This window comes from Marmota monax, unplaced genomic scaffold (genome assembly GCF_021218885.2).
Source record: "Marmota monax isolate L192 unplaced genomic scaffold, Marmota_monax_Labrador192_F-V1.1 WCK01_AAM20220418_F8-fsc00019, whole genome shotgun sequence".
NCBI classification, from domain to species: Eukaryota; Metazoa; Chordata; class Mammalia; order Rodentia; family Sciuridae; genus Marmota; species Marmota monax.
In genome coordinates this window covers 2,547,962-2,575,135 of record NW_026695242.1, presented here as the reverse complement: position 1 = coordinate 2,575,135, position 27,174 = coordinate 2,547,962, and the positions used below count along the sequence as shown (strand labels likewise).

The window sequence follows — 27,174 nt, the reverse complement described above, 5'->3', positions numbered from 1 at the left end:
TCTAGATAGGACTTGTCCCCTAGGAGACTACCCTTTGGCAAATTTTCAGAGGCTAGGAGGGAAAATGTAAATCATTAGACCAGGTTTGTTACACACACAAAAAAAGAAAATGGGTAAATGGTTGAGTCTGAGAGCTTGCTCCTTGGACAGGTAGCTGGACTGGACTCATGTTCTGGATGAAGAGCTATGAAGAAATGGAAAGAAATACAAAAGTTAAACTGGACCACCACCACAGACTTTCCAGAAATGGAATGTCCAAACTCCATATTTTTCTGGGTAATATGACACGAAACATTGAAGGTTACTGAATGAAAGGGAATGGGAAGGAAAGGGCAGAGCTGGAAGGGGAAGAGTTGGGTTGGGGGAGGAGGGATTGAAGCTGTGGACAAAGGAAGCTGTGGAAGGAGGGTTAGGAAGCTAGCGACTATCATTAGCTCTGCCCTCATGGACACATACTATTTTGGGGTGAATTATTAACATTTGGACTAACAGATTTGGACAAGTGACTTGGTGGGTTAAATGCCCTCTCCAACTTAGGGTACCAGTCAATGCCTACCCCAAAGTATGGGATTCCCCCAGTGTGTTACCAATGTCCCTAGCTCTTTCTAATGAAAACTTCTTTTCAACCAAAACATATTTTCTCCAGTCCCCTCACTTTTCTGACTTAACATGGAAAGGTTGCTAGTCAATAATTTCATTTTATTCTAACCCCCTCCCATACACACACATTGACATCCTGCCCTCTAGGCTAATTAGGAAGAACAGCATTTGGACAACTCTGATTGTTCTATCAAATATTAACCTCATAGCCGAGGGCCTTGTCACACTGGCTTGGCTTGGTCAAGGCAGGCTTTATATAGCAATGTGTGCCCTTGCATGATGGGAGATCATACGTTTTATTAGTTCAACCAACTTTAAGAGAATAAAGTTCTTTTAAACAATGACATACCTCTCCCCCAGGATGAAGCTAAAGTTCAGTGCTATTTGCTTGCCTGGAATCAAGATGGAAAAAATATCCTGGAGGTCAAATCCTTATTTGCAAGGATTTTTAAAATGGTCTGCTATGATCCACTAGTGTCCTAGGAGGGACATTTAGTTTTGCAACAAGAATCAATGAAGCTCTCTCTCTCTCTAGCCTTCTACTTCTTCCCTTCTGACCAAGACACCAAAGAGATCTTTTCAACTGAGAAGTGATGATGTGGTTTTCTTGCTTGAACTCTTCCAACAGCTTCCTGGTATAGAACTAAGACCCAGCTTCTTACCACCACCTGGCCTTCCTCTCTAATCTTGGGTAAGTACCACTCTTTCCCCAGTGCCATCAACCCCACCAGCTGCTCTGTCATCCCTCGGGCACTTTTGTCCTATTCCCTCACTCTTCTCCCTACTTGGCCTTGGGGCTCAGCTTCAATGTAACCTCCCAGTGGAGACCTTTCTGACCTTCCAAACTGGGAAACAGCAGCATTCCAACTAGGCACCTCATATTCTCAGACAGGCTTGCCTCTCTTCTCTGCACTTGGCTCTGAGCTTATTTAACTATTGGTGTGATGATGGTTTGTGTCCTGTCGCTAGCAGGAATGTCTCAGGAGGGCGATATGATATACATATCCTTCTCCACTCAATTCTTGGCACCAAGAATGGCACCTTGCCCCAAAAGGGCACTCAAAAATATGTGAAAGCTCACTCAACAGTTCGCTGTGTGTAGTCTTGCCATTTCATTGATACCCCTGTGGGACAAGGGTCTCTGGAAAATAAATACCCTTTCATGGACTGTTATCCTCAATACTCTTCCACCTTTTCCAAACCCCTCACTGCAAGAGCATCCTTACAGAAGAGTTTGCCCTCTTGTATTTATTATTTTCTGTTTACCTCTACCCTCAGGATGTCCTGTACCTTCTGATGGAAACAACCCAGGTGATGCCTGGCCAAATGAGCTTCTGTATTCATAATTAGCCAAGCAGGGCTAGGTTGACTGCCTCATGGGAAGGGTGTCTGGAGTCATGGAGCCTGGGTGAGATTAGACGTGGAGTGAACTTGCTTCTGAGCCTCTCAGATGCTCTCTCTGGGAGAGTGTCAGAATGGGAGAAATTCATAGGTTCCAAGAAGTCAGAGGCTCTTGCTATAAGATATCAATAAATACACATCTTGGTTAGGTGACAGCGTTAGGAGGAGGGGGTGCTGAATATATTAAATCAATGGAGAAGGGAGCAAGATGGTAGGACTTAGCTAGTTTGGGAGCGAGTCTGAAAGGATTTCCACAGAAAGTTCTCCAGACCAAGAGCTGCCCTATGGGTACTGGCCCAAGGGATTGATTAACTTATTTGGGCTCCTGTGGAACTATATTTTTATCTTTCTGGTTGTGCAGGTGCTCCTTCAAGAGCACAGGGGGGAAAGGCCCTGTTTCAGTTGGGATAATCCAGGGGTGGTACTCTGCTGTCTCGTGTGCATGTGAAAAAGTATTTTATAGTGTGATCTTTTATGACAGTGTTTGTACTCATCAAACCCGAGGTCACCTATCTGGCCATTCCATCCTGCAATAAAGATTAAGGCACTCAGAGAACAGCATCAAGAAAGGCCTCTGGGGACCTGAATCCCTGCACACTGGCTGTATGACTGCCAGCAATCTCATCCTCTCACTAAACTTGGAAGCCTCCACGCCTCTTTCTGTAAAATGGGATTAATAAAACCCCCTGCCAATTACACAGGGTTATAGTGAGGATCAAAGCTGCCATCACAAGGAGTTCTTCAAACACTGAAGGAAAGGGAGGCATCATTATTTTTCTTTCTCCAGGGTTGACAGCAATTTCTACTAGACAATGCAGCATTGATGCTGCAAAAGACATGGTCTTCGCAAGGTCAAAACTATAACTCCTGGTCTCTGGGAAGCTCCAAGCCAGTGTCTCTGATTCACCACTGAGGCCCCAGCTACTCTAGAAGAGGCATGTTACAGGCTAGGCCAGAAGCTACTCAGCCCAATCCATCTACACCAAGGCTGGTCTTTGGGACAATGGTGATCAAGGTCCTCGGCTAGAGCCATGTTCTTTTCTTAGAGTGGTCTGAGGGAGTCACAATGAAAAACTCTGACCTTTGGTACTAAAGCCCACAGGAATTCCAAACGGAAAGAGAGTCAATTCCCATTTCGGAAACTGAGCTCTCAGATTCAGTTTCCCTCTCAGCCCTAGCACAGTCATCTTTACGTAGTGGTTTCCTGTCCACTGGAAATCACTACACAAAAACACTCCATCTAGTACAATCTTAGTGTCCTACTTCCTTTCTTTTCCTTTCTTTCTTTTTTTGGTCCTGGGGATTGAACTGTACACCCTTATCTCTTCTTCATTATTTTAATTTTGAGACAGGGCCTTGCTAAATTGCTCAGTCTGGCCTTGAGCTTGCAATCCTCCTGCCTCAGCCTCCTGGGTAGCTGGGATTATAGGCATGCACTACAGCAGCTGGCTGGGTGTCCCACTTTTTCACATCATACTTGACACTATTAGACTGGACATATCCTCTGGAGTCAAGAAATGGAGACTGGGTACCAAGTTTACCCCTAGGTATTATTGGTGGTGATTTTTCGTCCTCCAACAAAGCAAGGATGGCTATTTCATATTTCTTTGAAATTGTGGTGTGAAACATAAACATATTCAAGAGAACTCTTGATGTTTAATGTTTCTCTCATAGGGAAAGGGGAAGGAAAATGAATTTGGGGGACTAGGAAGGAGGGGGGCGGGGAGGGGGAAAAAAACACTACTTACGCCGTTTGCAGCCGCATTTTTTAATTCTTTTGGGATCTGTGATGTCATCATGACAGGCCTTGCAGTAAAAAAATGCCCTGGAGAAAGAGAATGGAAAAACTGACACATTTCATAATCCAACCAAATGAAATGAGTACCACATTTCCTCCGCGGTGGTGCCAAATTAATGAAACATGCCAGCACTAATTTCCTTTAATCTTTTGAAAAGTTTAGACATTTGCAGACAGAAATGTTTGTTGCAAGACCATTTATTTCAAACACGGGATTCTGTGATTTGAGTTAGTGCTTCTTTTCATAAACCTGCATTTGCAGAGGAACTGGGAGAAGGGTTGCTGATGAGACACACCGCATCTGCTTGCTTGTCTTTCATTTTGGAGAACAGCACTCGATGCTCTTTGTCGGGACACGTGAACCATCAGCCCTGAATCCTGGGTGGGGAAGCTACACAACTCCCAAGCCCCACAGTCTACTCAAATGTACATTAAAGGAGGACAAGCAAGGTGCTCCACTGTCAAATGCAAACATTAACCTTGTCACTTTGAAAGCACCTTTTCTTGTTAGCCTGAGTGAGAGAGGGTTGAGAGGAGGTAGGAGAAGGAACAACAAAGGCAAGAAGTCTAGCAGTTTCTCTGTCAAACTCCCTCTGGGATTTCATAGCTCATTTCACTGCATGGCTGGCGGGACCCACCCCTGCTATATACAGCCCTGAGAACATGTAATAAGTGAAGGTTTTCTTCTTACTATGGAGCAAAGCTCAGCTGACCACAGCTGAGCAAAGGAATGAGGTGGGTAGAAGGAACCCTAGAAGAAGCCATAGAAAGAAAATCCCCTAATCAGATTTGGGTGTCAATATGGGATTACAAAGTGCATTGGCTTGTGTCAAAGATACTTTGGGGGCTGGGGCTGGGGCCTAGTGGTAGAGTGCTCACCTAGCATGTGTGAGGCACTGGGTTCAAACCTCAGCACCACATAAAAATGAAATAAAGATATTGTGTCCACCTACAACTAAAAAATAAATATTAAAAAAAAGATACTTTGGTAGAAATAAGACCATTATAGCACAGTTTAAGATCACAGGGTTAGAAGAACAGTGTGGGTGGAGGGTATGGATGGTCCCCAGTTTAGGATGAGCAAAAGTGAACCCGTACAACCTGCTGTCCACTTAGTACACAAGATACTAACCTTTTTAAAAATATATAAAATAGGCTTTGTTGTTTGCTGGTTTTGTACAGCCGAGGTCCAATGTAAATGTTTTGAGCACAGTAGACTAAGTTAAGCTAGAGCAGGTGTGTCAAATGCATTTTTGACCATGATATTTTCAATTTATGATGGTTTACTGGGATTTAGTCCATCATAAGTAGAGAAGCATCCAAACTGGGGAGGTGATAAAATTCACTGGAACAACCTTACAACCTTATGGATCCAAGAACTAATAAAATCCCTGGCTTAGCACCTTTACCACTCCCAACATGAACTTGAATTCCAGGGATAAACATGGTCTTTTCCTGACTGGGCTAAAGAAATAAACACAATTCTTGACTATTTGATTCCGAGATTCCTTTTTTTTTTTTTTTTATGTTTTTCACAGGACTTGCATTTACGACTGGCACTGGCTAGAAACCAATGTTAAGACTTTTGGAACTGGAAGGGATTGTGGGGATTTGAGCCAAATCTCTAGGACTCAATGTCCCCATCTGAAAACTGAGGAGGTTGTCATGACCTGCCCAAAGTCATCTGATGGTGGAGCTTGGCTGGCCCTGGGACTTCTGCATCCAAGTCCAACGCCCCTTCTACACAAGAAGCTCTTCCACTATTTCTTTAAATGCCAGCTGTCATCCACTTTACAAGAAAAGGAAAGTTAGCTGCATTTACGACTGGCACAGCACTGTGGTTAATGACCCAGTGGACAGGGATCTGCCTTAAACAGGAAGGACAGGAAACAATCCATGTTGGGACAAGTAACTTTGCATCCACTTTCTTTAGACATTTTCTCCCCCATCCCCCTACTGGATTCTTCTACAGGCAATAGTAATAATGACACTTATAAAATGCAGACTATAGGCCACGGGTTGTTCGAACATTTTATAAGCAATAACATATTTGATCCTCAAACAACCCTTTGAAAGAGGTATGATTATTACTTTTCTTTTACAGATGAGGAAACTGAAGCCCAGAGATACTAAGTGACTTACCCAAGGCCACACAGCTAAGAGGAGGAGAGCCAGGATTCATATCTATGCAGTTTGGCACCATAGTCCAAGGTTTTAAACACACTACTAAAGGGATTATATGATAATGTATCTGGATAAATTAAAGCTGGATTCTTCTTCTAAACTTAATGTTTACTCCTAATTTACAAATAAAAATGTATATATTTGTGATGGTCAACATGATGTTTTGAAATATATATGTGCTGTGGAATACCTAAGTGAATTATATGTTTTCACTTATGTTATGGTTTTGATATATGGTGTCCTCCAAAGCTCATATGTGAGACAATGCAAGAATTTTCAGAGGTGAAATGATTAGGTCCACTGTGACATATCAGTGGATTAAGCCACTGAATGAATTAATTTGGTGGTAACTGAAGGCAGAAAGGGTATGGCTGGAAGTAGGTCACTCAGGGGATGACTTTGGGGCTTACATTTTGTCCCTGATATGTGGAGCTCTCTCTTTCTCTGCGTGCTGGTTGCCATGTCCTGAGCTGTTTTCTCCACAAAGTCCTCCTGCCCAGGTCTATGGAGTCAGAGAACCACAGACTGTAGCCCTGAAACTTGGAGTCAAAATAACTTTTCCTTCACTGTATTGTTCTTGTCAGGTCTTTTGGCCACAATGATGTAAAACTGACTTAAACAACATACTTGGCTATTTTTTTTTTCTTTAGTACTAGGGATTAACTCAGAGTCACTTTACCACTAAGCTATGTCTCCAGCCATTCTTTTTTTTTTAATGTTTTTTAGTTGTTGATGAACTTTTATTTTACTAATTTATTTATATGCTATGCTGAGAATCAAACCCAGTGCCTCACACATGCTAGGCAAGGCTCTGCCACTGAGCCACCATGCCAACCCTCACCAGCCATTCTTTATTTTTTATTTTGAAATAAGTCTTACTAATTTGCTGAGGCTGTCATTGAACTTGGTGATCCTCTTGCTTCAGCCTCCTGAGTAGCTGGGATTTACAGGCATGTGCCACCATACCAGGCCTACATAACTTTTTTTTTTTTTTTTTTTTTTGGTAGTGGGAACACTTGAAATCTACTCTCATAGTGATTTTCAAGTGTCAAATACATTGATATTAACAAAAATCAACTTGATGGACAATAGACCGCTTGAACTTATTCTTCCTAGATAACTGAAGTATTGTGTCCCTTGACCAACAACTCCCCAGCCCCCATCTATCTCCTACCCTAGCCCCTGGTGACACAAGACTGGCCTATGCTCTGCCTCTGTGGGCTATTTTAGATCCCACATGTGAGCAAGGTCATATAGTTTTACTTTCTGTACCAGGGTTCCTTCACACACCATAATATCTTCCAGGTGAAACAAATAAAGTTAATGAGTGAAGTGAAACTAGGATTGGGTGACCACGGTGACCTCAAGACACATCCCCAACTGGAAGGGCAGCATGCGCCTCTCCACTGTCTCTCCCTCTGTGGGGCACACCTGGCCATACCCCTTCCTTACTTTACACCTGAACCTGACTGAGCAGCTAAGTGTTGCTGGGGATGAAAACCCACTGGTCTCACTTTAAATCCATGTCCATGGATTCCAGGGGCCTCTTCACACTACTGGGGAACCACTCCATTCTCCTTTCTTACCCTATAAAACAGCTCTCCTTGCCCTCCCCTACACTTCCTCTCTGGCTCACTGCACCCCTTCCTCCAGTAGCCTCACACGTTGTCAAGAAGCCACTCTGTCTGTGCCCCTGGCCTTTAGGACCTTCTGGTCCTCTGGTTTCCTGTTGTGTTTGGTCAATAACAGGAACCTGAAGGTGACTGGAGGGTGGGAGGAGATGAGTTCCCTCCCTGCCAGGTCATGGAATAGTAATTGTAACACACCCTAATGAAGGGTGAAGCTCCCCCTGGGCAGCCATTCCCACACCACAAACTCTCTCCAGCTTCGGAAAGTCCTTCCCCTTGTCCCTGCAGTACTAGGGCTTAAAGTGGTTCCCACTTATAGAAGTTTCTGAGATGCTTTGCCACCTATTGTTGGTTTTTCTTAACCTGCTGCCCACATCTTCATACAATCCCTTCATCAGATTCTCCTCCTGTTTTCTGCGCAAGAGTGTCATCTGTTTCTGGCAGGGACCCTCACTGATATAGCATCCCTGTTTACATCTCCAGACCTCCCCTCTTCCCAGAACTCTACACATTGGATGCACTGACTTTATGATAACTCCATGTGTATGTTTAGTACATTTCTCCTACTGATTGTGTCAGCATGTATTTGTGAAGACCATAAAGCACAGAAATGAGACATATTGTACTCCCTGATGGAATTCTTCATTTATTACCACCCCAGACTCCTCCAGTTCTTCCCATCTAAGTAAGATGGAATTGTCAACCACTCAGTGCTTATGACCCAAATCTAGGCCTTAGTCTAGATCCTTGTTTGATTCCTTACTTCCTCCATCAAATTCATCAATGGATCTTGCAGATCATCTGAATATGGTCCTAATGGTCCTGTGGTCCTAATTTCTCACCTATACTATGCAATGGTCTAAGTCTCTCACCTCCATTACCTCACTCACTGCCATGACATCCCATCCTCTGCAGTGCAGGCAGGATGACGGTATCATAATTTAAAGAAGACCATATCACCTGCAGCTTAAAATCAGCAATGAACCCAACCTCTTGGAAAAAGTATGAGAGAGAAGCCTCTGCCTTTCTCAACTCATCTCAGACCACTCTCCCTGCATCTCCTCCCCCAGCCATACTTCCTGCGTTCTTTGAACACAAGGATGTTCTTACCACCATATCTCTTCTTCCTGCCTCGCCTCTACATGAGGGACTCTCTTCCCTCATTTCTATCTCTGCTCAGATGTCACCCTTCAGAGCAGCCTTCACCTACACCCAACCGAAATCAGCAATGAAATTGTGTTTGCTCATTCACCACAAATTTTAAAAGCCTGTACTTCTCTCCTCCCTGGAACGTGAGCCTCGTGAGAGTGGGGACTCCTCTCCATTGCTCATGACTATCCCCCTGGACCCCCGTGCAGAGCCTCCTAAGCATTATGAGTGAATGAGCTTGATGAGTGAATGAATGAATATGAGGCCTCCCGTGATTGCCAATTTTTCAGGAGAAACCAGTAAATTTTCACATAAGGAATTTTCACATAAAAGCAGACGAGTTTTTTTCACCTTGGCAACTGATTTATGTTTTAAAATTGTGACTCAAACAAAAATCATATCTGCAAGCCAAATGGGGTCAGTGAGCCATGAGACCATGTTCCAAGGTTATTTAAAAGGAAAAATATTTAGGGACAAGGAGTAAAGGACAAGTTTCCCAAATACCCATCCCAAAGTGACCTTTGGAAGACTGGAACTGGATGACTTCATTCCTCTTTTCTGAAGCACTGCATTTCAAAGTTCCTGGGCTCTAGAATTCATTAACTTCTTTTGTTTCTCTTCTGCAGCCGAGGGTGCAAACTCAATATTAGATCGTCATAATCTATTTTTCCATTTTTACAAAACTTGTTTAGTTTCATTCAAATCTCCAATGTCCTTTCTGTGGTTTTCTGCAGTCTTCATCTCTTTGAAATCCCCTAACTGACAGCATTTGCTCTGACACATCACACACCACGGAAAATTACAGGCTGGTTGTAGCTGATTGTGTCAGCATGTATTTGTGAAGACCATAAAGCACAGAAATGAGACATATTGCACTCCCTAATATAGGAGGTAATTTGTTTTTTGGACTGCCTGGTATTTGTGACATTCATTAGTGAGAGATGCAATAGGAAATAGAATTACACAAATGGGAGCTTCTTGTTCTATATGCTATCTGGGAAGTGCACATGATGTACTGCACGGCTGTGCTCCCCAGCCTCCTGTGTGTAGTGCTGAGATGTGCTTCGGGCTTTTGTGTCTCACATCTGGATGAGAACACAGCCTTCCCCTCCGGAGGGCCTGGGGCTGGGGTCAACCCCATGCACCCCCTGTCCCTGTCTCTTGTGAACTTTGTTTTCAGGATACTTCTGAAGAACAGTTAGGTTCTATGAACGGGTAGGGAGGTACTTCTCTCTCACAATAAATAATAGTAATCTTTTCCCAATTTATAGAAGAAAATTTGAGTTAGGGAAAAGCTCAGTTAAAAAGAAAAACATGCTCCCACACCCTGTATGTTCTTTTTCCTAATTTTTTTTCTAACTAGGATGGGTCATTTGCTAGAGTGGGTGGAAAGAAAGAAAATCATAAGCATCAGTTGTCAAGGTTCATTGTTCTGTGCTTAGCACGTCAGCGCCTCTCTCTCTCTCTCTCTCTCTCTCTCTCTCTCTCTCTCCTTGCCACATAATTAAGAGTACAGGCCCTGGAACTGGACATTCTAGATTTAAATCCTGGCTTTATTACTCACTAACTGTATGACTCTGGGCAAGTTGACTAGCCAATCTGTGCCTCAGTTTCCTCACATACAAAATGGGGAATAATCTACCTATTTCAGAAGATTGTGTGAGGAGTGAGTAAGATCATAACACCAAGAAGGTAGTTAGTACCCAGAACAGAGCTGGTACTCAGCAAGCCCTCTATAATGACATGTTAGCATTACCAGATTGGCAGAAAGAGACTGGGTTTTAGAAAAGGAAAACCTAGTTCCCACCAGGACTATGCCATTTGTTGTGTGCTCCGTGGCCTTGGACAAATCATTTATATTAATTTTATTTGGGGTGGGGAGTTACTGGGGATTGAACTTGGGAGCACTTGACCACTGAGCCACATCCCCAGCCCTATTTTGTATTTTATTTAGAGACAGGGCCTCACTGAATTGCTCAGAGCCTTGCTAAAGTTGCTGAGGCTGGCTTTGAACTTGTGATCTTCCTGCCTCAGCCTCCTGAGCCACTGGGATTGCAGGCATGAACCACCATGCGTGGCTCATTTATATTAATTTTATACATGAGGAAGCCAAAGCCCTTAGTGTTTATCAAGACTTACTTTCTAGGGTTATTTGGAAGAGAAACCATAGAGAAGGTAACACATCTAGGACAGGGCTAGCTTTGAGTAGAAACTTGTTAAATGAAGTCAAGTACACTTTCATAAATAATTAAAGACTTAAAATACTTAATGTTAACATTGATGTTGAGGTGAGTGACCTTCCTGGGCATTGGCATCACATATTCCTGCTAATAATTTTTTCCAAGTTGATAGAATAGAATCTATAGCCCTTCGATTCCCTAAGCTCCTTAAACAGCTGTAAGGGCACAAATATGCCATGAAACACAGAAGCCTATAAAATCCTGGGCTCTGCCTATAGAGACGACACAATTGCAGCTGAGACTCTAGCTATTTTCCTAGGAGGTTGTAAAAAGAAATAGAGCTATTTTGATGTATTATCTGAAATTAATCCAAATTCTTTGAAATTTTATTTGGCACTTATAGAAAACTCTGATAACTCTCAAGAAAGTTTGCTCAGATAATATTAAGAACACTAGACAAGGAACCAGCTCTCCTGTTGAGTCCCTCTGGGTCAGCGAGAATCAGGATGACTTGGAGCTGTCACTTCTGCTCTCTGGGCTTCAGTATCTTCGCTTGTAAGATGAAGCAGCAGGTCACTAAGCTTTCTAGTTCTAAAAATTTATTATTTTAATTCAAAGGTCTGGAATTGACTACATGAAAAGGAATCTACAGGGGGCATAATTGAAAGCACATATCTGTTTCTTAAACTTCTGCACCATTTGATGCCCATAAATTCGTTAAGTAGTTTCGGGGTCAGAGTCCTATCCATATGGAAGCATGCCCATCAGCAGACCAAGATGTTTATGGCTGAGCCAGAAAGAAAGGTGGATGGAAATAAAACTCTTACCTTTTAACTTCTTTGGCATCACTTGCGATGAAAAATCCTAAAGTACCTTCTTGGATCTTAAGGTGGTTTCCAGGATTAATTAATATACTGCTCAGTGAAAAAAAAAAAAAAAAGAAGAAGACATATATGTGAGGTCACATTCTGAGTAAAACTTTGAAGGCAACACCATACTGTTGTTTTTATAGGGGCCCCACTAGTCTAATGCTTTCTCCAAAGGTTTATCTCTAGAGCTTGATGTTCACTGGTCCACACATTTAATTGGAGAACGTCATCATTAAACTCTACTGGTTAAATATTGGGTTGGCATACTCCAAGTCGAGGAAATCAAAGCAAGTCTTTGCTTTAGGGCTAGGTTTGCACGATGAGGCAATCTAGCTGCCACCATGGGCCTTGGACGTGAAGCAAAGTTCCTCACAATACATCCCTTTTGAAACTCTATTGATGTTCAGCATTGAAACATCAGTGTTCTAATGAAGTTCTTGCCACATTAATTTTCCATTAGATGATAGAGCATTAATGGGACCCCTATATGTATATAGAAACATACACACAAACATACCACATATTACTTTGAGGAATGGTACAAGCTACCCATAATCAATACAGAAGCAAACTGAATGTCTTCATATCATTGATGAGGACATGGAAGTAGACTCCATGTAAATCCTAGGTAGGAAGAATTTGTTCTAGACAGACAATGTAAAAGAAAAATGCTGCAGTTGGATATAGGTAATGATTCCAGTCTCCTATTTATAAAAATGTAAGGGGTATTTGAATAAGATGTATGGTTAGCATATCATTAGGGGCAAACTGTAGTTAGAAAACAAATGAAAATTACCCCTAAAGGGAAGTAGGAAGCTAAATATTCACTGTCCTATTTCAAATTGGTATAAATAGACTAGCTGACCAAGTTGTGTTTGGACTGACAGGAGAGATAAACGTATCCTAATCTAATAAATGGGCAAAACAAACAAGTTTAATATTCTGCAGATCAAAAGTAGAATACGAGAATGTTTTACCAGAGACTGAGAGGAGGCTTTGGGCTTAATAGGTACTGAATTGGTGATTCTAATTGAAGCAATAGACAACAAAAGTATTCTTTGATCTGAAAAGCTGGTGATTAAGGTAAAAGATATTTGGAATCGGTCTAAAGGAAGTGCTCACATGCCCAAAACAACCAAGATGGAGGAATGTAATTAACATGTAATCTTTTTCTGCTGGTAAAACCATTCCAGAAAAGTGTCATGGCCAAGAGCCATCTGTCTGCAGCAGTACAGGAAGGGCCTGGGTGAACTTTTGTTCTGTTGGGAGTGTTATGAGCAAATCATTACTGCACAAATAATTGTGGTTAGAACATCCACCATTACCTATAACAAGACCTGACAGGAGGAAATCAGGCCTGTGTCATCACTGTTATTAACACTAAATAGCAGCAAGATTCTATGAAGATTTGACTGTTCTACCCCAGAATCACAGACAGCAATGAGATGCCTTCCAAATCAGAAAGCAGTAGTCCACACTAATAGAACAGCTTATAACAGGCAACAGCCTTACGCAGGCACCTCCTAATTACCCCTCTGCCAACTCACACACTGGTATCACAGGCCTCTGATATAGCATGATTATGAGGGGAAAGGGTCAGAGCTTATACAGTTTAGGTGGATTTCTTATCCAAAGTCAATTAAATACATGTTAGAAAGGTGGAAATATGAATTCTGCTCATTTTCTTAACTCCTTTTCTTGCAAGGCAGCACTTCCATTTGACTTTGCAGTCAGAAACTGGGTCCAAATCTGAGCTCTGTCACTGAGTTGCGCTGCCTGAGTTTGGGCAAGTTACTAAACCCTAGTACTCAACTTTTACCCCTACAAGAGGAGGTTCATGATAACAACAGTCTTCCTTCAGAAAATGGAGTGAGGTAATATATAAAGAACTCAATGCATGATGGGTATTGTTACTTTTTATTTTACTTTTAGTATTTTATTCTTGTAAAAAACAAAAAACACCCAAGTATATTTCATTGTCAATAGTTATCAGAGTTTCTTTAAATGGCCCCATGGGATAAAATACAGGGCGTCTTATCAAAATACCCTGTCCATAATGAGACAAAGTTACAGGGTTGTACAATGCAGGTTGATGCACCAGGCACCCATTAAAAACCCCATGCACTTCTGGTGCCTAAAAAAGCTAGTTCCTTAAAGATTGAAAAGTCTATATTTCTAACATAAGAATGGAAGAAAAGCTTCTGAGTAGGGGAAAAAAAATCCTCACATGATTTGAGCAATGGAATTGAAAATGTGACATACATCATCTTGGTGACACATGTGCACAAAACAAGCCTCCCGTAGACCCCTGCTTCCTTGCCTAACATTGTGGGCCTCATTAATTGCACTCCAGTGAGCGAACCCACCATGTCATTGTGAAATATGATGATAGCAAGGTTCCTATCAATGAGAAGTTTCTTTTCATTTCCTTTCTTCTTTATCTACAGTGAACAAGAATTGGCCCTTAGTAAAAATTTGGGATTGGCATTCTAGAGAGTACCGATTAAGATCATTCATTACAGATTTCAAGCTTCTATTGGTCATGTTATTGTGCCAGAAAGGAAAGATTTTTGGCACTGACATAGGGTACACTGTCATTCACCCATTAATTGTAATTGTTTTTGTTGGTACATATTAATTATATAAAAGAGAGGGTTTCATTGTAGCATATCATACATGCACCTTACATAACTTTCCAATGGTGGGTCAGCACTCAGGTGCACAAGTCAGGCTCCATCCATTTGGATCCCTGGCTTTGGGCATGTGGACACAGCTAAGCCTCATTTTCCTTGTCAGTAAAATGGGGATAAATAATCATTAGTTTACAGTGTCTTTAAATTAAAGTATGTACTATTCTCTGAGAGATATAGTAGGTCTTTATGCTTTCCATTAATTATGAGCAAGGTGGTTGGAAAATGAGAGTAAATAAACTCTCATAGGACCACAACTCTAACCTCCACTTTGTCCTTGATACTAAAAACCCACCCCAAAATTGACCCTTTTCCTGACTGCAGCACCTGAAATACTTTCTCTCTGCACAAATCTGGATATGAGCTCATTCAGAATGGCTTTTAGCAACACATGAATAGTGCCTGTCCCTTAAATCTTATGGCTAATGCACATGGAACAGAGAGCATTTCCAGGGGCCTCACGGACTGTGCAATCCCAATATCCCTTCCTGTAGGTGGGGTGGGAGAATTTAGAGAGTCCTTATGGGAGGTGTGAAGCAGCACCATTTGCAGATACCAAGGCAGAGCTAAGATAGCCTATTGGGTGGGACTTGAAAGAATAACCCCAGCCCTCAAGAAAATGAAAGAAAAAAAACTGAGATGCATAAAGATAGTCCCTGTGCTGGATTCAACTTTTATATTTCAGGGTCTGGGGAAGAAGCACATGCCCTTGTTTCCAGGGGCCCACAACATTTCCCTATGCAATAGGACTGAATTCAAAAGACTCTTTCAGGAAATACCTTACTGTTTTTGATAGATCAGATTTTAAATCTTCTATCCACATTCCAAATCTAGAAAGTTTAAATAAAGTGTTAATCCTCCTCGTCTGGAAAATATAAAAACATAAGGATTTTAGACAAGTAAATGTTCTTACTTTCTCCAGGAAAATGCTTACTACCCCTAGAATTTTTTATTGACCTCCTAATGGGAATATGTAAAATTTTCCAAAAATCTCTTTAGGAGACTATTCAATGTTAACTCATTTTGTTCTTATGACTGCCAAAAGTCCCTTTTCCTATGTGCCACTTTAAATCAGTTCTCTGGCTCCAACTTTATCTAATTCACTAGCTTATCAGAGATAAACTTCAAGATGTGTCATGTGAAATATCCAGAAAAATCTCTAAGAAAAGAAGACCATATATCCATTAGCAGAATTCCAACAAGGACATCTTGGCAGGGGTAGACATTCCCTCATTTCAAGGAACATATAAATTACCCTCTTTTCTATTAACTTGTTGGTTTCAATTGAAAGCACCCTATGACAGCTGGTAGCACAGGGCTGGTGTAGCCCCTTTCTTTTTTGCTCTCAATTTAGTTCCATATCTAGCCTTATTCTTTGTCCACCCATCAGTATGTAGAATAAATTCATATTTTCTGTAAGGAACCCATCATTGAGTAGAGGGGTGCAAAACATAATCATGTTCTATTTACTTCCAAATTTCTCTCAGTAGAATGCAACAGGACTTCTCAACTCTTGTTGAATGAATGAAACTTTTAAATCATTGGTCTCAGTTCTGAGTTTTCCTTTCCTTCTCAAATAAGATGAAAGGTAGTTCCCTCTGTTCTTTCCAAAACATTAGGCTGACCCCTGGAATGACCACATCTTCTGGCAGATTGGTTACCAAGCTCATAATCTCTGGGCATTAAGTATAAATATGAAAATATGCAAAGACACAGTGAGTCACTTGGGGAGTTGGAGCAGTTGATTTCAATATTGAAAGTAGAACTCACTCCGAATGAAATTTATGTTCCTAAACATAAGACTCATCTTTGTGGAATGGGGCAGTAGGGATCAGTCCAACATAGAATCACCTGTATTGGGAGTCTTTGAAAGGTATTCACCTGCACTTCTTTTATTGGGCATTTTATTAGGCATTTCTTGGTGGACACTGCTCAGGTTGGAGGACTAGGGCTTGGTGGGGGAGCAATGATTTTTTTTCCCTTTTGTCCAACATTTACAAATAACAATGGAAATACTTAGTGATCCATGATCTCTTCTTCAATTGTTATAAACATAACCTATTTCCTGTTTGGGGATATGACCAATGATTGGCAATTCAAGTGAAACAGATCTTGTTTTAAAGAAAACTTTTTATCTACTATGGACAAATATGATAGGTGTGTATTTCCCTCCTTCCCCTCCATTTCTGGTAGGTGTCATGTACCATTCCCCAAGCAATTAAGAAAATTAAGAAAATATCATGGTTCATATGAGAATACAGTTTATACTCAATAATATGGTAATTATAATTGTGTCCAGCAAACTAATGGGACTTCATTAACTGTAGCAAGCAAATAAGATCCAACTCGGACTTCAGCTCATGCTATGCCCAGATATCTCACACCACTGGGATGGGCCTGTCTGAACACACACATTCATATAAAATTGCTCTCAGTTGGGATTTGTTTGCACCAAAAGTACCCCCTCTAAGAGCTCAACTGCACTGCAATTTGTGGGCTGTGTTAGGGCACAGCTCAGAGAAACCCCAAGTCTCAAACCATATCACCTTTTTGGAACTTTTCATCTCTTCTGGGCTTTCAATATGTGCTGCTGGAGTCCCACACAACTACACACACACACACACACACACACTTTACTTGAGGATATGTGTAGGAAGCACAGTTGTGTATCCCAGGCTTTAATATATTAAGCCCAGTTCACTTCCATAGAGACAACGTAATACAGGTTGCTCCCAGTTGATCAGACTCAAAGGACCAAAACCTTGGTCCCTGGGGGATATTGGCAAGGATTTGTTTAGCCCAAATCCACCTCAATAATTTTAGAAATAGAATATTAAAATATATTTTTCACATGTGAAAATATTAGCCACATGGGGATGGAGAGGAGAGAGCTGATCTGAGAAGGACAATGCAAGCTATTTGGTTCTGGGAGCAAGCCATGTCACTTTAGGACAAGTCATGCCTACATCACATCATGCCTTCACCACAAGATAATAAGACTCAAAGGCCAAAAGCCAACAGCAGAGGTGCAACCACTGTGGACCTTTGAAGATGCAAAGTGTTGCAGTAACTTCTTGCAGTTGGATCATATCAATAATACCAAACTGACAGGAAGCCACCTCTATTATACATCTGCTCCAAAATCACAGGAGAGCTGACTGTGGAAAGAGTTACACACACACACACAAACACACACACAAACACACACACACGAGTACAAACACAAACACATGACAGTGATCACAACCACGGAGAAAAACAACTCTTGGAAAGATGAACAAGTAGGCCTTGCAATGATCTGTTTTCAACAATACTCTCTTAGAGAACACATTACTGAAAAACTATGCTGAAAATTTTAACCAAAAAGTAAAAAAAAAAAAAAATGCCATTGATGATGATTTAGTCATGCTTCATGCAACATAAAACAGCAGCAAAACAGGATGAAGTCACACAGTGGAAGAAGTTGAGCTACTTCTTATTAAGAAATATTGAGCTTGTCCCAGTAAACAGCACTCCTTCAGTAAATCAAGTGTGATACTTGCAATTTAATAGCAGCGTTCTTCATCTTTACTGAGCACTGCCCAACAAATAAATTCTTAAAATGAGATCACCAAAATAAGGATTGGGAAAAAATAAAAGCATAAGGGTTTGGTGTCTGTTTTGTGGTGAAAGGACGGAAACTGTGCTCTACAAAATGGAAACAACACAGGAAGGAGGAGGTCACAGGGAACGTGGATGTGGGATGTGGACAAAATGGCACCCGCATCTGGTGGACACCAAGACACATTAGGACAATACAAAAACAGACACAAAGGGCTGGAGAGAAGCATCCTCCTTTTCAACTTTACTAATATTTGTTCCCATCATTGGTGCCCTGACTGAAAATAGGATTATGCCTTTTCTTGTTTTAAGTTTCCTGCAAAGAAGTTAGTGCGTCATCCAAAAGAATCAACAAACCAAACAAGGACAGCAACAGGCTACAGTCAGTTTTCATGTACTCTAGTTGGAGAGGGATATATATATATATATATATATATATATATATATATATATATATATATTTAACATATATATACACTAGACAAGGGAATGAGATTATATATATGTACATCTATATATATAATCTCTCTCTTCTTGAATTCTTGGCAAATGGTTAGTCCTGTGGTTAGGAGTGAAGACAGAGGGTGGAGGTTGGAAGGAAAGTTAACGAAGAGTGCATACCGCTTTCGGCTTCTGCAAAAACGACAAGAAAAGAATTTAAAATCAAACAATTTGATAATAAATTGACTGACACCAGAAGGAAAGAAGGAATAAAACCTTTGTTTCAAATCACTTGAAGGATGCATGTGAAAACAAGGTTTTTCAGCAAAGCATGAAAACAGTATCATGGGGTGAAACCAATAACAAAGGAGGCTGTTAAACACAGGTTGAAGGCCAGAGGGTGGGGGGAGAGGCAGGCTTCTCCGCACCTGAACACCTGGTTAGTTACAAAATATGAGAGGGAAAGAAATGGGGGACTTTTTACATAAAGAAAAAAATAAAATTGTTTTCTCAGGGAGCATCCAAAAATGCTTATTTTAAACATGGTCATTCTGTTGGATGAGTCCTGGGTTATCTCAGGGGCATGATCCACATTCCCTCAGACACACCTTTTCCCACAAGAACCAAAGTTCTTCCACACTGAGACCAAGCCACATTTGAGGATCAGAGCTGGCAACCATACACAGAAAGCCAAAACAAAGCCAAACAAGTTCTTTTCACCTATTTTTTTTAAAATCTGAAAACATATATATATATGTATATATAAATATGGCTTTGTTGAAAACATCTCAGATTTATGAATCAATTAGAGGGCCCATCAAAGAAGAGATTTTGTTCTCAGGGAGATCACTGAGTTCATTTTGTTAGAATGGTAACAGCGAATTCACACTGAACCATTAATTGCCTATCCCTCTCTTTCCTTGTGACCAGGTAGGAGATTGGTCAAGGTTTATCAAGCAGTCTCCTGCCATGAAGTTATTCTAGAATGGTAGGAAAAACATGATTTGCATCATCATGACACCTTTTTTTTTTTTTTTTTTTTGGTTGGGGGGTGGAGAAGAGAAATGCACAAAAGTGATAAAGAGAGAACACAGAGTTACACAAAGATTTACTGATTTGGCAATGTGAAGAATATAATTTGCAAAAACCCAGGATACACAAGCCCCGCCCCCCCCAACAGGTACAGGTGAGGACTGGCAAAACCATGGGCAAACAGTCACCCTGGAAAATTCCACTTTATCTGTTGAACAGTGAATAGCCAGGACCCTCTTAGCTTTTTCCCATTATTTTTCACTTTGCCAACATGGAAAAGGAAAATGTATACATATATATACATATCTGTTAATTGTTAGAGCCGTGTTCTACATGTGGCCACCAAATCTACCACTTCATCTTCCTCTGGCAGATTTGGATTTTCAAAGTAGTTCAGCATTTGATCAGATTGACTTTGCATGCAATCTGATCTGGTAATTAAGGTAAGAGAAAACATTGGATTGGACTTGATTACAATCCAGTGTTTTGAGGGTTCTTTATTATTTATTTATTTATTTGGGGTCATAGACACAGACTGTACATTTGGAAGTCTGGCTTTATTGGGCATTCTTCCAGATAATGAAAACTCCTTAAATGATGATAGAGGAACCTTCTAGTCTTGCCCTGCATCTGCTCAGTTTTGAAGGCATGTGCCAGCAGGTGTCTGCATTCTACCCTTGTGCTTCTATCTGCAGGAACAAATGATTTACCATAGGAGGAACAGACTCTGGATATGTCATTTCAGAGAACAAAAGCCAGAGCCTCTCTCAACCAGCTCTCTTTCTTCCAGAACTATTGATAAGAAGTGGGGAGCAAAAATCATCTCTTTATATTTGATCTGCAATGCATTCAATACCCTATCAAAAAAATTCCATGTTAACATGATGACACCCTCTTCCAGCCGCGATCCCATGTATTGACTGGTGCGTTATCTATTTCAACCAGACCCTGTCCCTCATCAGTCTGATTTGTACATAATTAAGTGCAAAATAAATAAATAAAGAGAGCTCCTGCCCCCGAGCTCTGCTCTTCTGGCTAATTTACATGAAGCTGATATTCTGCCACCTGGATTTCAGCTGCAATGGGAGAAGCACATATGGTACACAATAGGCTGCTTGTAATTTGGCTATCAAGAGGGCTGGTGTCTCCCATCATGGCTCTACCCCAGGCCTGCTGTAAAGGAGGTCTGAGTCCACCTGCTTCTTTCTCACAGAGGTAAACAAGGGTTTCAAGAAATGGTCTTGTTCCTTGTTTTATGCTTAGAGGGCAAAATGCCCATATTGGCATGATCAGGTGAAGATACTTAAATGGCTCATCCCTCTCATCTGGGGAAATCCTCTCTGGATACCCAGTTGAACTTGGGATGTTAGGTTGGTCTGAGATAGGAGCTGCAGTGTCCAGTTGAGCATGCTTTAAGTGTACCCCTAGGGTCAGAGAGGTGTTGCATCAGTTTCAAAGCAAATAAACAACGCATAAGAAAGAGGGAGTGGACTAAAAGTTCTCAGAATGAACACTCACACATTTGGATGTCAACGGGTTGCTGGGAGGTAGCCAACTTACCGGCTCTCTCGGTTGGCGGACTTGTACTCAATGGCTATCATTAGGAGCTTGAGCTTCACAAAACACAGCCTGCAACGAGACAGAGAATGCAGTCAGTGCTCCTGGATGAGCTGAGACACACAAGGAACACTGTTACGACCTTTCAGTCTACAGATACAGTCTTTATACAAGGGGATCCTCACTCCTCTGTGCCAGTGCCAGAGAGAGGGTGGAAGCTACAGGCCCCCCTCTTCCCCATTAAACCTGATTTCTTGCTTATGATAAGGTGCTGGATGTTCAAAGTGCAAATTGCACTCAGGTCTGGATGTCTAGACAGACCCCAAGCAGGGATTCCTGCCTGGGGATTTACACAGGGCCAGATTCATTAGTTACTCAGTCGGGTAGTAAAATGTTAACTACAGCGGGAGGGAGAGATTTGGAGCAGCTGGACCTGTTTGGATTCCATTTCGGTCTTTGGTACAAATGGTTTATATTGTTGTTCCGAGCAGACCCCTGTGTGCCTGGAATGATGGTAATAATACTTTGCTTCCGTGTAAGTGCCCAGCACATGACTACGGCTTTATCACTACTGGCTCCATCCAAGCTGTCTCACCTCATCTGCCCGGTGTTTTGTGGCTGGCTCCTTCCAGGCTCGCTGCCTTCACTGCTGCCTCCTCCCACCGCCCAAATGCCTTCTCTTCTGCTCCTGCCCCTCCTCCCAGGCCACACCACATCTAATCTTCCAAGCCATAGGTGTCCTCCAGGTAACACTACCCCTGATTTTATTCTCAGGACTCTTCCATCACCTCATCTGTAACCACAGCATTTGGCCTAGAGTCTATTTTATACCAGTGCTGGTTGCTTATTGTTTCATGTGTCTCAATTTCCCTCATCCACCAGAGCAACTTCTTGAAAAGTTTTTGACTTGTTGAGAATTCTCCATAGTGCACAGAGAATGTACCCACTGCTATGAAGAACTCATTAAAAAAAATGATTTCCACTTACTAAGTTTTAATTCTAAGAAAATAATAAGAGGTGCCATAAAATATTTATACATAAAGATGTTCAGGTCAGTGTTATTTATGTAGTGTAGAAAAATCCAAAGCAACTTAAGTGTCCAATAATAAGGCAATGTTTACATGGTGCAAGGTTGGTATTAGGCAGCATTCAAAATGACTTTTTGCAGACTATTTCAAAATATAAAATCAACAAATACTATTATAAAACAAGATGCAAACTTGTAAATAATATGCTAGAATCACATGCAAAATATATTTACATACTCAGAAATAAAAACTCACAAACAAAAAAAAATGAATTGCATATATATTACAAGTTTTTGCAATGAGCGTTATCACTTTATGTCTTTAAGGACTTTTTGGATAATGAAACCTTGGTTGACTGATAGATTAAAAAAAATAGTTGACAGTTATTTAGTTCCAGAATTATATGGGGGATAAGGTGCTGGGTCAAGGGGCAGGGCCTTCCTTAACTTGATTCCTCACAATATCCCTGAGAGAGAATTTTTACCCCACTTTTTCAGACTCCTATTGGTATCTATTTTACAGGTGGTTAAACTAAGGTTCAGAAAACCCATGCAACTTGCCCAGTGCCTATGCATTATGTGTCTAGCTAATACCCATCAGGATATACATTTTCATCCCCAATGAAGCTGATTTTGCATTGGCAGAGATGTGCAATAAGCAACTATACAAGTGAACAAATAATAAGCTTTCAGAAAAAGACATGCTATGCAGAAAACAACCTAAGGGAATGAAGAGTGAATGGCAAAGGGTGTGTCACCTGTGACAGACCAGGAGGACCATTCTGAGCATATACAGAACAATGGAGCCTGGGGAGCAGGCAATGGAATGATAAGGGGAAAAAAAATTTTCTGTGGAATAGAAATGGCACGTGCAAAGGCCTTGAGGCAGAAAAGAACTATGGGTGTTTGAGAAACAGCAATAAAGCCAGAGAGGATGAAACTGAGCAATATCAAGAGTGATAGCGAATAGGCCATAGGGCAAGGTAGGAGCAAGGTCACAAGAACTTTGCCACAGCAAGGAGTCTGCAGCTTATTCCAAGGAATGGGTGTCCTTTAGTTGGTTTTAAATAGAGAAGTGACACAGTCAGCCTGAACAGTTCTGGAAAAGGCCCTGAGTTCTCCAGGAGGAATGAGACCAATTGCTCATTCCTATATGCGAGGTCCTGGTCTCACAGACTTGCCTTCAAGAGATAGATTTCAGAGACCCACTTCCATTCAGGTGTATGTGGGCTCTCTGGTGATTTGCAGGTCTTCTGATTCCTGCCAGCAGACTCTAATGACCTGGGCTTTGTGCTGATTATGCAGCTTGCTGAAACACCAGCACACATGTCCAAGTGCAGCAAGGAAAATGCCCTTCTTAATTTATGTCCCATAGAGCTCCACTTACATGCACCCTTTATGGGGTTGCTACTTTTAGAGCTTAAATTAGTTTTAAAAATCAGGTACTTTATGCAATGTTTATCAGACCAAATTGCCAGATTAAGAAACCACTATCTAATGTAAATAGTCATTAAATACCAAAAAGAAAAAAAATTCAAGGAGAAAGCTGGTCTTCACTTAGCATGGATTATGCAAAGGTTAATTTGTTGTTATCCTATAAGCCACGACCATTCCAATTTCGGCCTCTGGTAGTTCATGGGATCAAAGATCTTAATCGCTTAGCTTTTGTGAAACTAAGCCTACTAGTGAGAAGAAAAGAATTGCTCACAGTAATGGTGAATTATTTATTCCAAGCTACTATAATGCCATTTAGTAACTGGATATAAAAGGAAAGGAGATTCCTAATGCTAGAAAGTCAACACAATCTATGCAACTTCATGCACGTTTGTTAACCTTATAAAGGATGGACAGCAGATCTCTAAGCCCTCTTTCAATTTCAAATCCAAAATCTAACATTCTTTCTCTCTCTCTCTCTCTCTCTCTCTCTCTCTCTCTCTCTCTCTCTCTCTTTTTCAGTACCAGGGATTGAATTATTGAGCCACATTCTAAGCTCTTTTTTAATTTTTTTATTTTGAGACAGGGTCTTGCTAAGTACTCATGGCCTTGCCATGTTTCTGAGGCTGGCCTCAAACTTGCAATCCTCCTGCCTCAGCCTGTTGAGTTGCTGGGATCACTGTCATGCCCGACAAAACTTCCCCACTTTCTAAGATAACTCTACACTCCCTGATAGAAACCTCCTTTTAAGAAGCCCTTTAGCCCAAAACAAGCTGTTGCTCACTGGCCAAAGGAGAAATGAGAGAGGAGAGGCACCGAGTGGTATAAACCAAGGGAATATATGCCAACAGTGTCACACCACCCTTTCAAAGTGGCTGATCCTGACCTTCTTATGTGGAAAATAAGCTGAAGTCCAAAGCGGACAAAGCAAGTAGCAACTGGCTGAAGGTCAAATGGCTTTTACACTAAAAAGACAAAAGTGAGTCTGGGAATATAACTTAGCAGTAGAATACCTGGCTAGCATGCATGAGGTCCTGGATTCCTCAAGAATGTTTAGGAAGCCAAAAGTGGAAATCAAGTCTCAATACAGTGTGCTACACAGATGCTTCTTTTAGGAATGGAGAAGGGAAAGCGGTGGTCATAGCCCAACGTGCAGACACATTGCTTAGTTGTTAACATTGTTTTTTAAAAGCTGGAAACAGATACCAATAGGTGATTTCACATTAAAGGAAGAATGGCTTTTCTGCTTTCCTTGCAAAATCAGGTAAAGGCACACTGAAATCACCATCCATATGGCTAAAAAGGACTGGTAGTATGAAGAACTCTTTCACCCCTCTCCCCAGGGGGCGTGTTCTCCACTGAGCCACAGTCCCCACTGCTCCCTATTGTCTCACACCCCCTCACTCTTCATGTTTTTTTGCTAACTTTCTGCCCCCTATGGGTATCTAAGTTTTTAACTCCTGCTCTAATGGGTATTGTCAGGAACTTGGAAAAATACATTGAATAATAAACCATGATTCAGATTGAAAGCAGAACTATGGATCCACCATGAGTATTCAAACTACAGTTTTTGGTCACAGGGAGGTGGCCAGTGTCAAGGTCCTGGGTTTAAGGATATAGCCAAGATCCAGGCTCTGGTGGGGGTGTCCAGTGGGGAAGAGGGGATGGAGGCAAGGAAAAAGGGGAGCGGATAAGGTTGATCTCTTGCTTATCTCTCTCTCTCCACTCTAGGTTGAACATCACTAGTACAGGATGCACGCTCTGCTTCCTAGCATCTTGAGATGTGCAAAGAACAAACTTCCAATAAATGAATGGGCTACAGAATCTCATGAGTTACTGAAGTGATGGACAAGGGACAGAGTAGAAAACTAGGAAAGTGTAGGTAGAATAAAGGAGAGGAGTACTGGGTCCTGAAACAAGTTGCTTCTTAGCTTGTCTTGTTTGGTCCAAGCAGGCAGAATGGAAAAGGATGTTGAAGAAAATAATAGCAGTGATAGGTTCTGGGAATCTAATCTTGACCTTGGATCTGTTGTGCCAAGATGCAAGTCTGAGTCTAAGATCCACATAGCGATTTATCCTTGGGATCGTCTTACAAGGGGTACCTAGCTAAGAATATGCCTTCAGACCACCCCAAATGAAGCCCTGTGGTTATATATTTACTTGCATCATTCAACACCATTTGGGCGGTGATGTAGAGGAGAACAGGCATTAGCCATCCAGTCCTCACAGCCATTCTCTGATTTTACCCACACTATTTGTGTTTCAAAGTACAGAGGACCAGTTTGGGATCAGGAAGCAGGATTAAAAAGAGGTAAGACGTAAGAAAAAAAAAAAAAAAACAGGAAGCCTTCACAGCATGATAAATAGGATAAGATCGGCCATAAGTTAGCAAGAATTTAATTCTTGGTTTCTAAAATAAAATGTCCGATATGTCCAAAGCAGGAAGTTGTCACTGGCTGCAAAAAATAATTACAGGGGAATAGAAATGACTTATTTTTTTCAAGAAAAAATGCCACTTGTCACAAAAAGGTCTTAAACCAGCAATCTGCAATAAAACTGTTGTAATAACAAGTTAGATTGCTTTCCTGATAATTATTAAGTAGAGGTCTACCAAATTTGACAACGACATTATACAAAACCTTTTTCTTTCTTTTTTTTTAATGTCAGCATCATCTGTTAACTATAGTAGTTTCAACCCAGATGTTCCTGAACAAAGGCTCTTAAGAATTAGAGTCCAACTGTTTCTACCTACCCAGAGGGAAATAAATTGTTCTTGCCATTAAGTCAGCCCCTTTGACTGGAAAGATTACTTTCTGGTGTGAATTAAGCATGGAAACCTGTCATACAGTTTGCACCTTCTAATGTGCTCAGGAGAAGTATGCAAAGATGGGGTCTGGAGCTATTGAAGATGACTCACCCCACGAGGAAGGTGGATGAAGATAGAAGCAGCAGTTCCTTGAAGCACCAGCCCCTCTCCAGCTACTTGGAGGGCCCTGGGATTGTCAGGCTGATGCATGTAACCAGAGTAGATTTGATGTAAACACTGCACTCTGGGAAACCAAGTCCTTACAATCAAGGGGCTAGGGTGGATAATATTTACATTCAAGAGCTTTGATTTGCAACAGTAACTTCTGAAAATGAAAACATCTAGTTAAAAATTTTAAAACATCAGAATTTTTAAGACTCAGCACCAAGAAAACAGAAGTGATTTAAAATATTTATAGAGGTGTTGTTAAACTCCTTTTCTTCATTGCTTTGCTAAGGGTTTTAAAGTATCCCTACTCTCAAATGCACACACACACACACACACATACACAAATCCACTAGCACACCAAAACCCCTTGAAATTAAAAAAAAAAAAAAATGGATGTGGTGGCACACGCCTGTAATCCCAGTGATTTGAGAGGCTGAGGCAGGAGGAGAGTGAGTCAAAAGCCAGCCTCAGCGAGGTCCTAAGCAACTCAGTGAAACCCTGTCTCTAAATAAAAACAAAAGGGGCGGGGGGAATGTGGCTCAGTGGTTATGTGCTCCTGGGTTCAATACCTGGTACCAATAAAAAAGAAATCACCCAGCTATTCCCCTTA

General features: G+C 41.2%; 1 protein-coding gene across 17 annotated transcripts in view; it reads right to left on the bottom strand.

Annotated features, from left to right (window-relative positions):
* Positions 1-27,174, bottom strand: part of Kcnma1 (potassium calcium-activated channel subfamily M alpha 1) — a 715,498-nt gene that overhangs the window by 129,928 nt on the left and 558,396 nt on the right. For 9 of the 17 annotated variants that reach the window (XM_058577957.1, XM_058577958.1, XM_058577961.1 and 6 more), the window contains exons 16-19: positions 21,133-21,201; positions 18,721-18,732; positions 11,768-11,854; positions 3,750-3,826 (exon numbers count right to left, since the gene is read on the bottom strand). In XM_058577957.1, coding sequence (XP_058433940.1) covers positions 3,750-3,826; positions 11,768-11,854; positions 18,721-18,732; positions 21,133-21,201 — 245 coding nt within the window. The remainder of the gene's footprint in view (positions 1-3,749; positions 3,827-11,767; positions 11,855-18,720; positions 18,733-21,132; positions 21,202-27,174) is intronic. The other 8 variants (XM_058577959.1, XM_058577960.1, XM_058577963.1 and 5 more) reach the window with 1 other exon arrangement.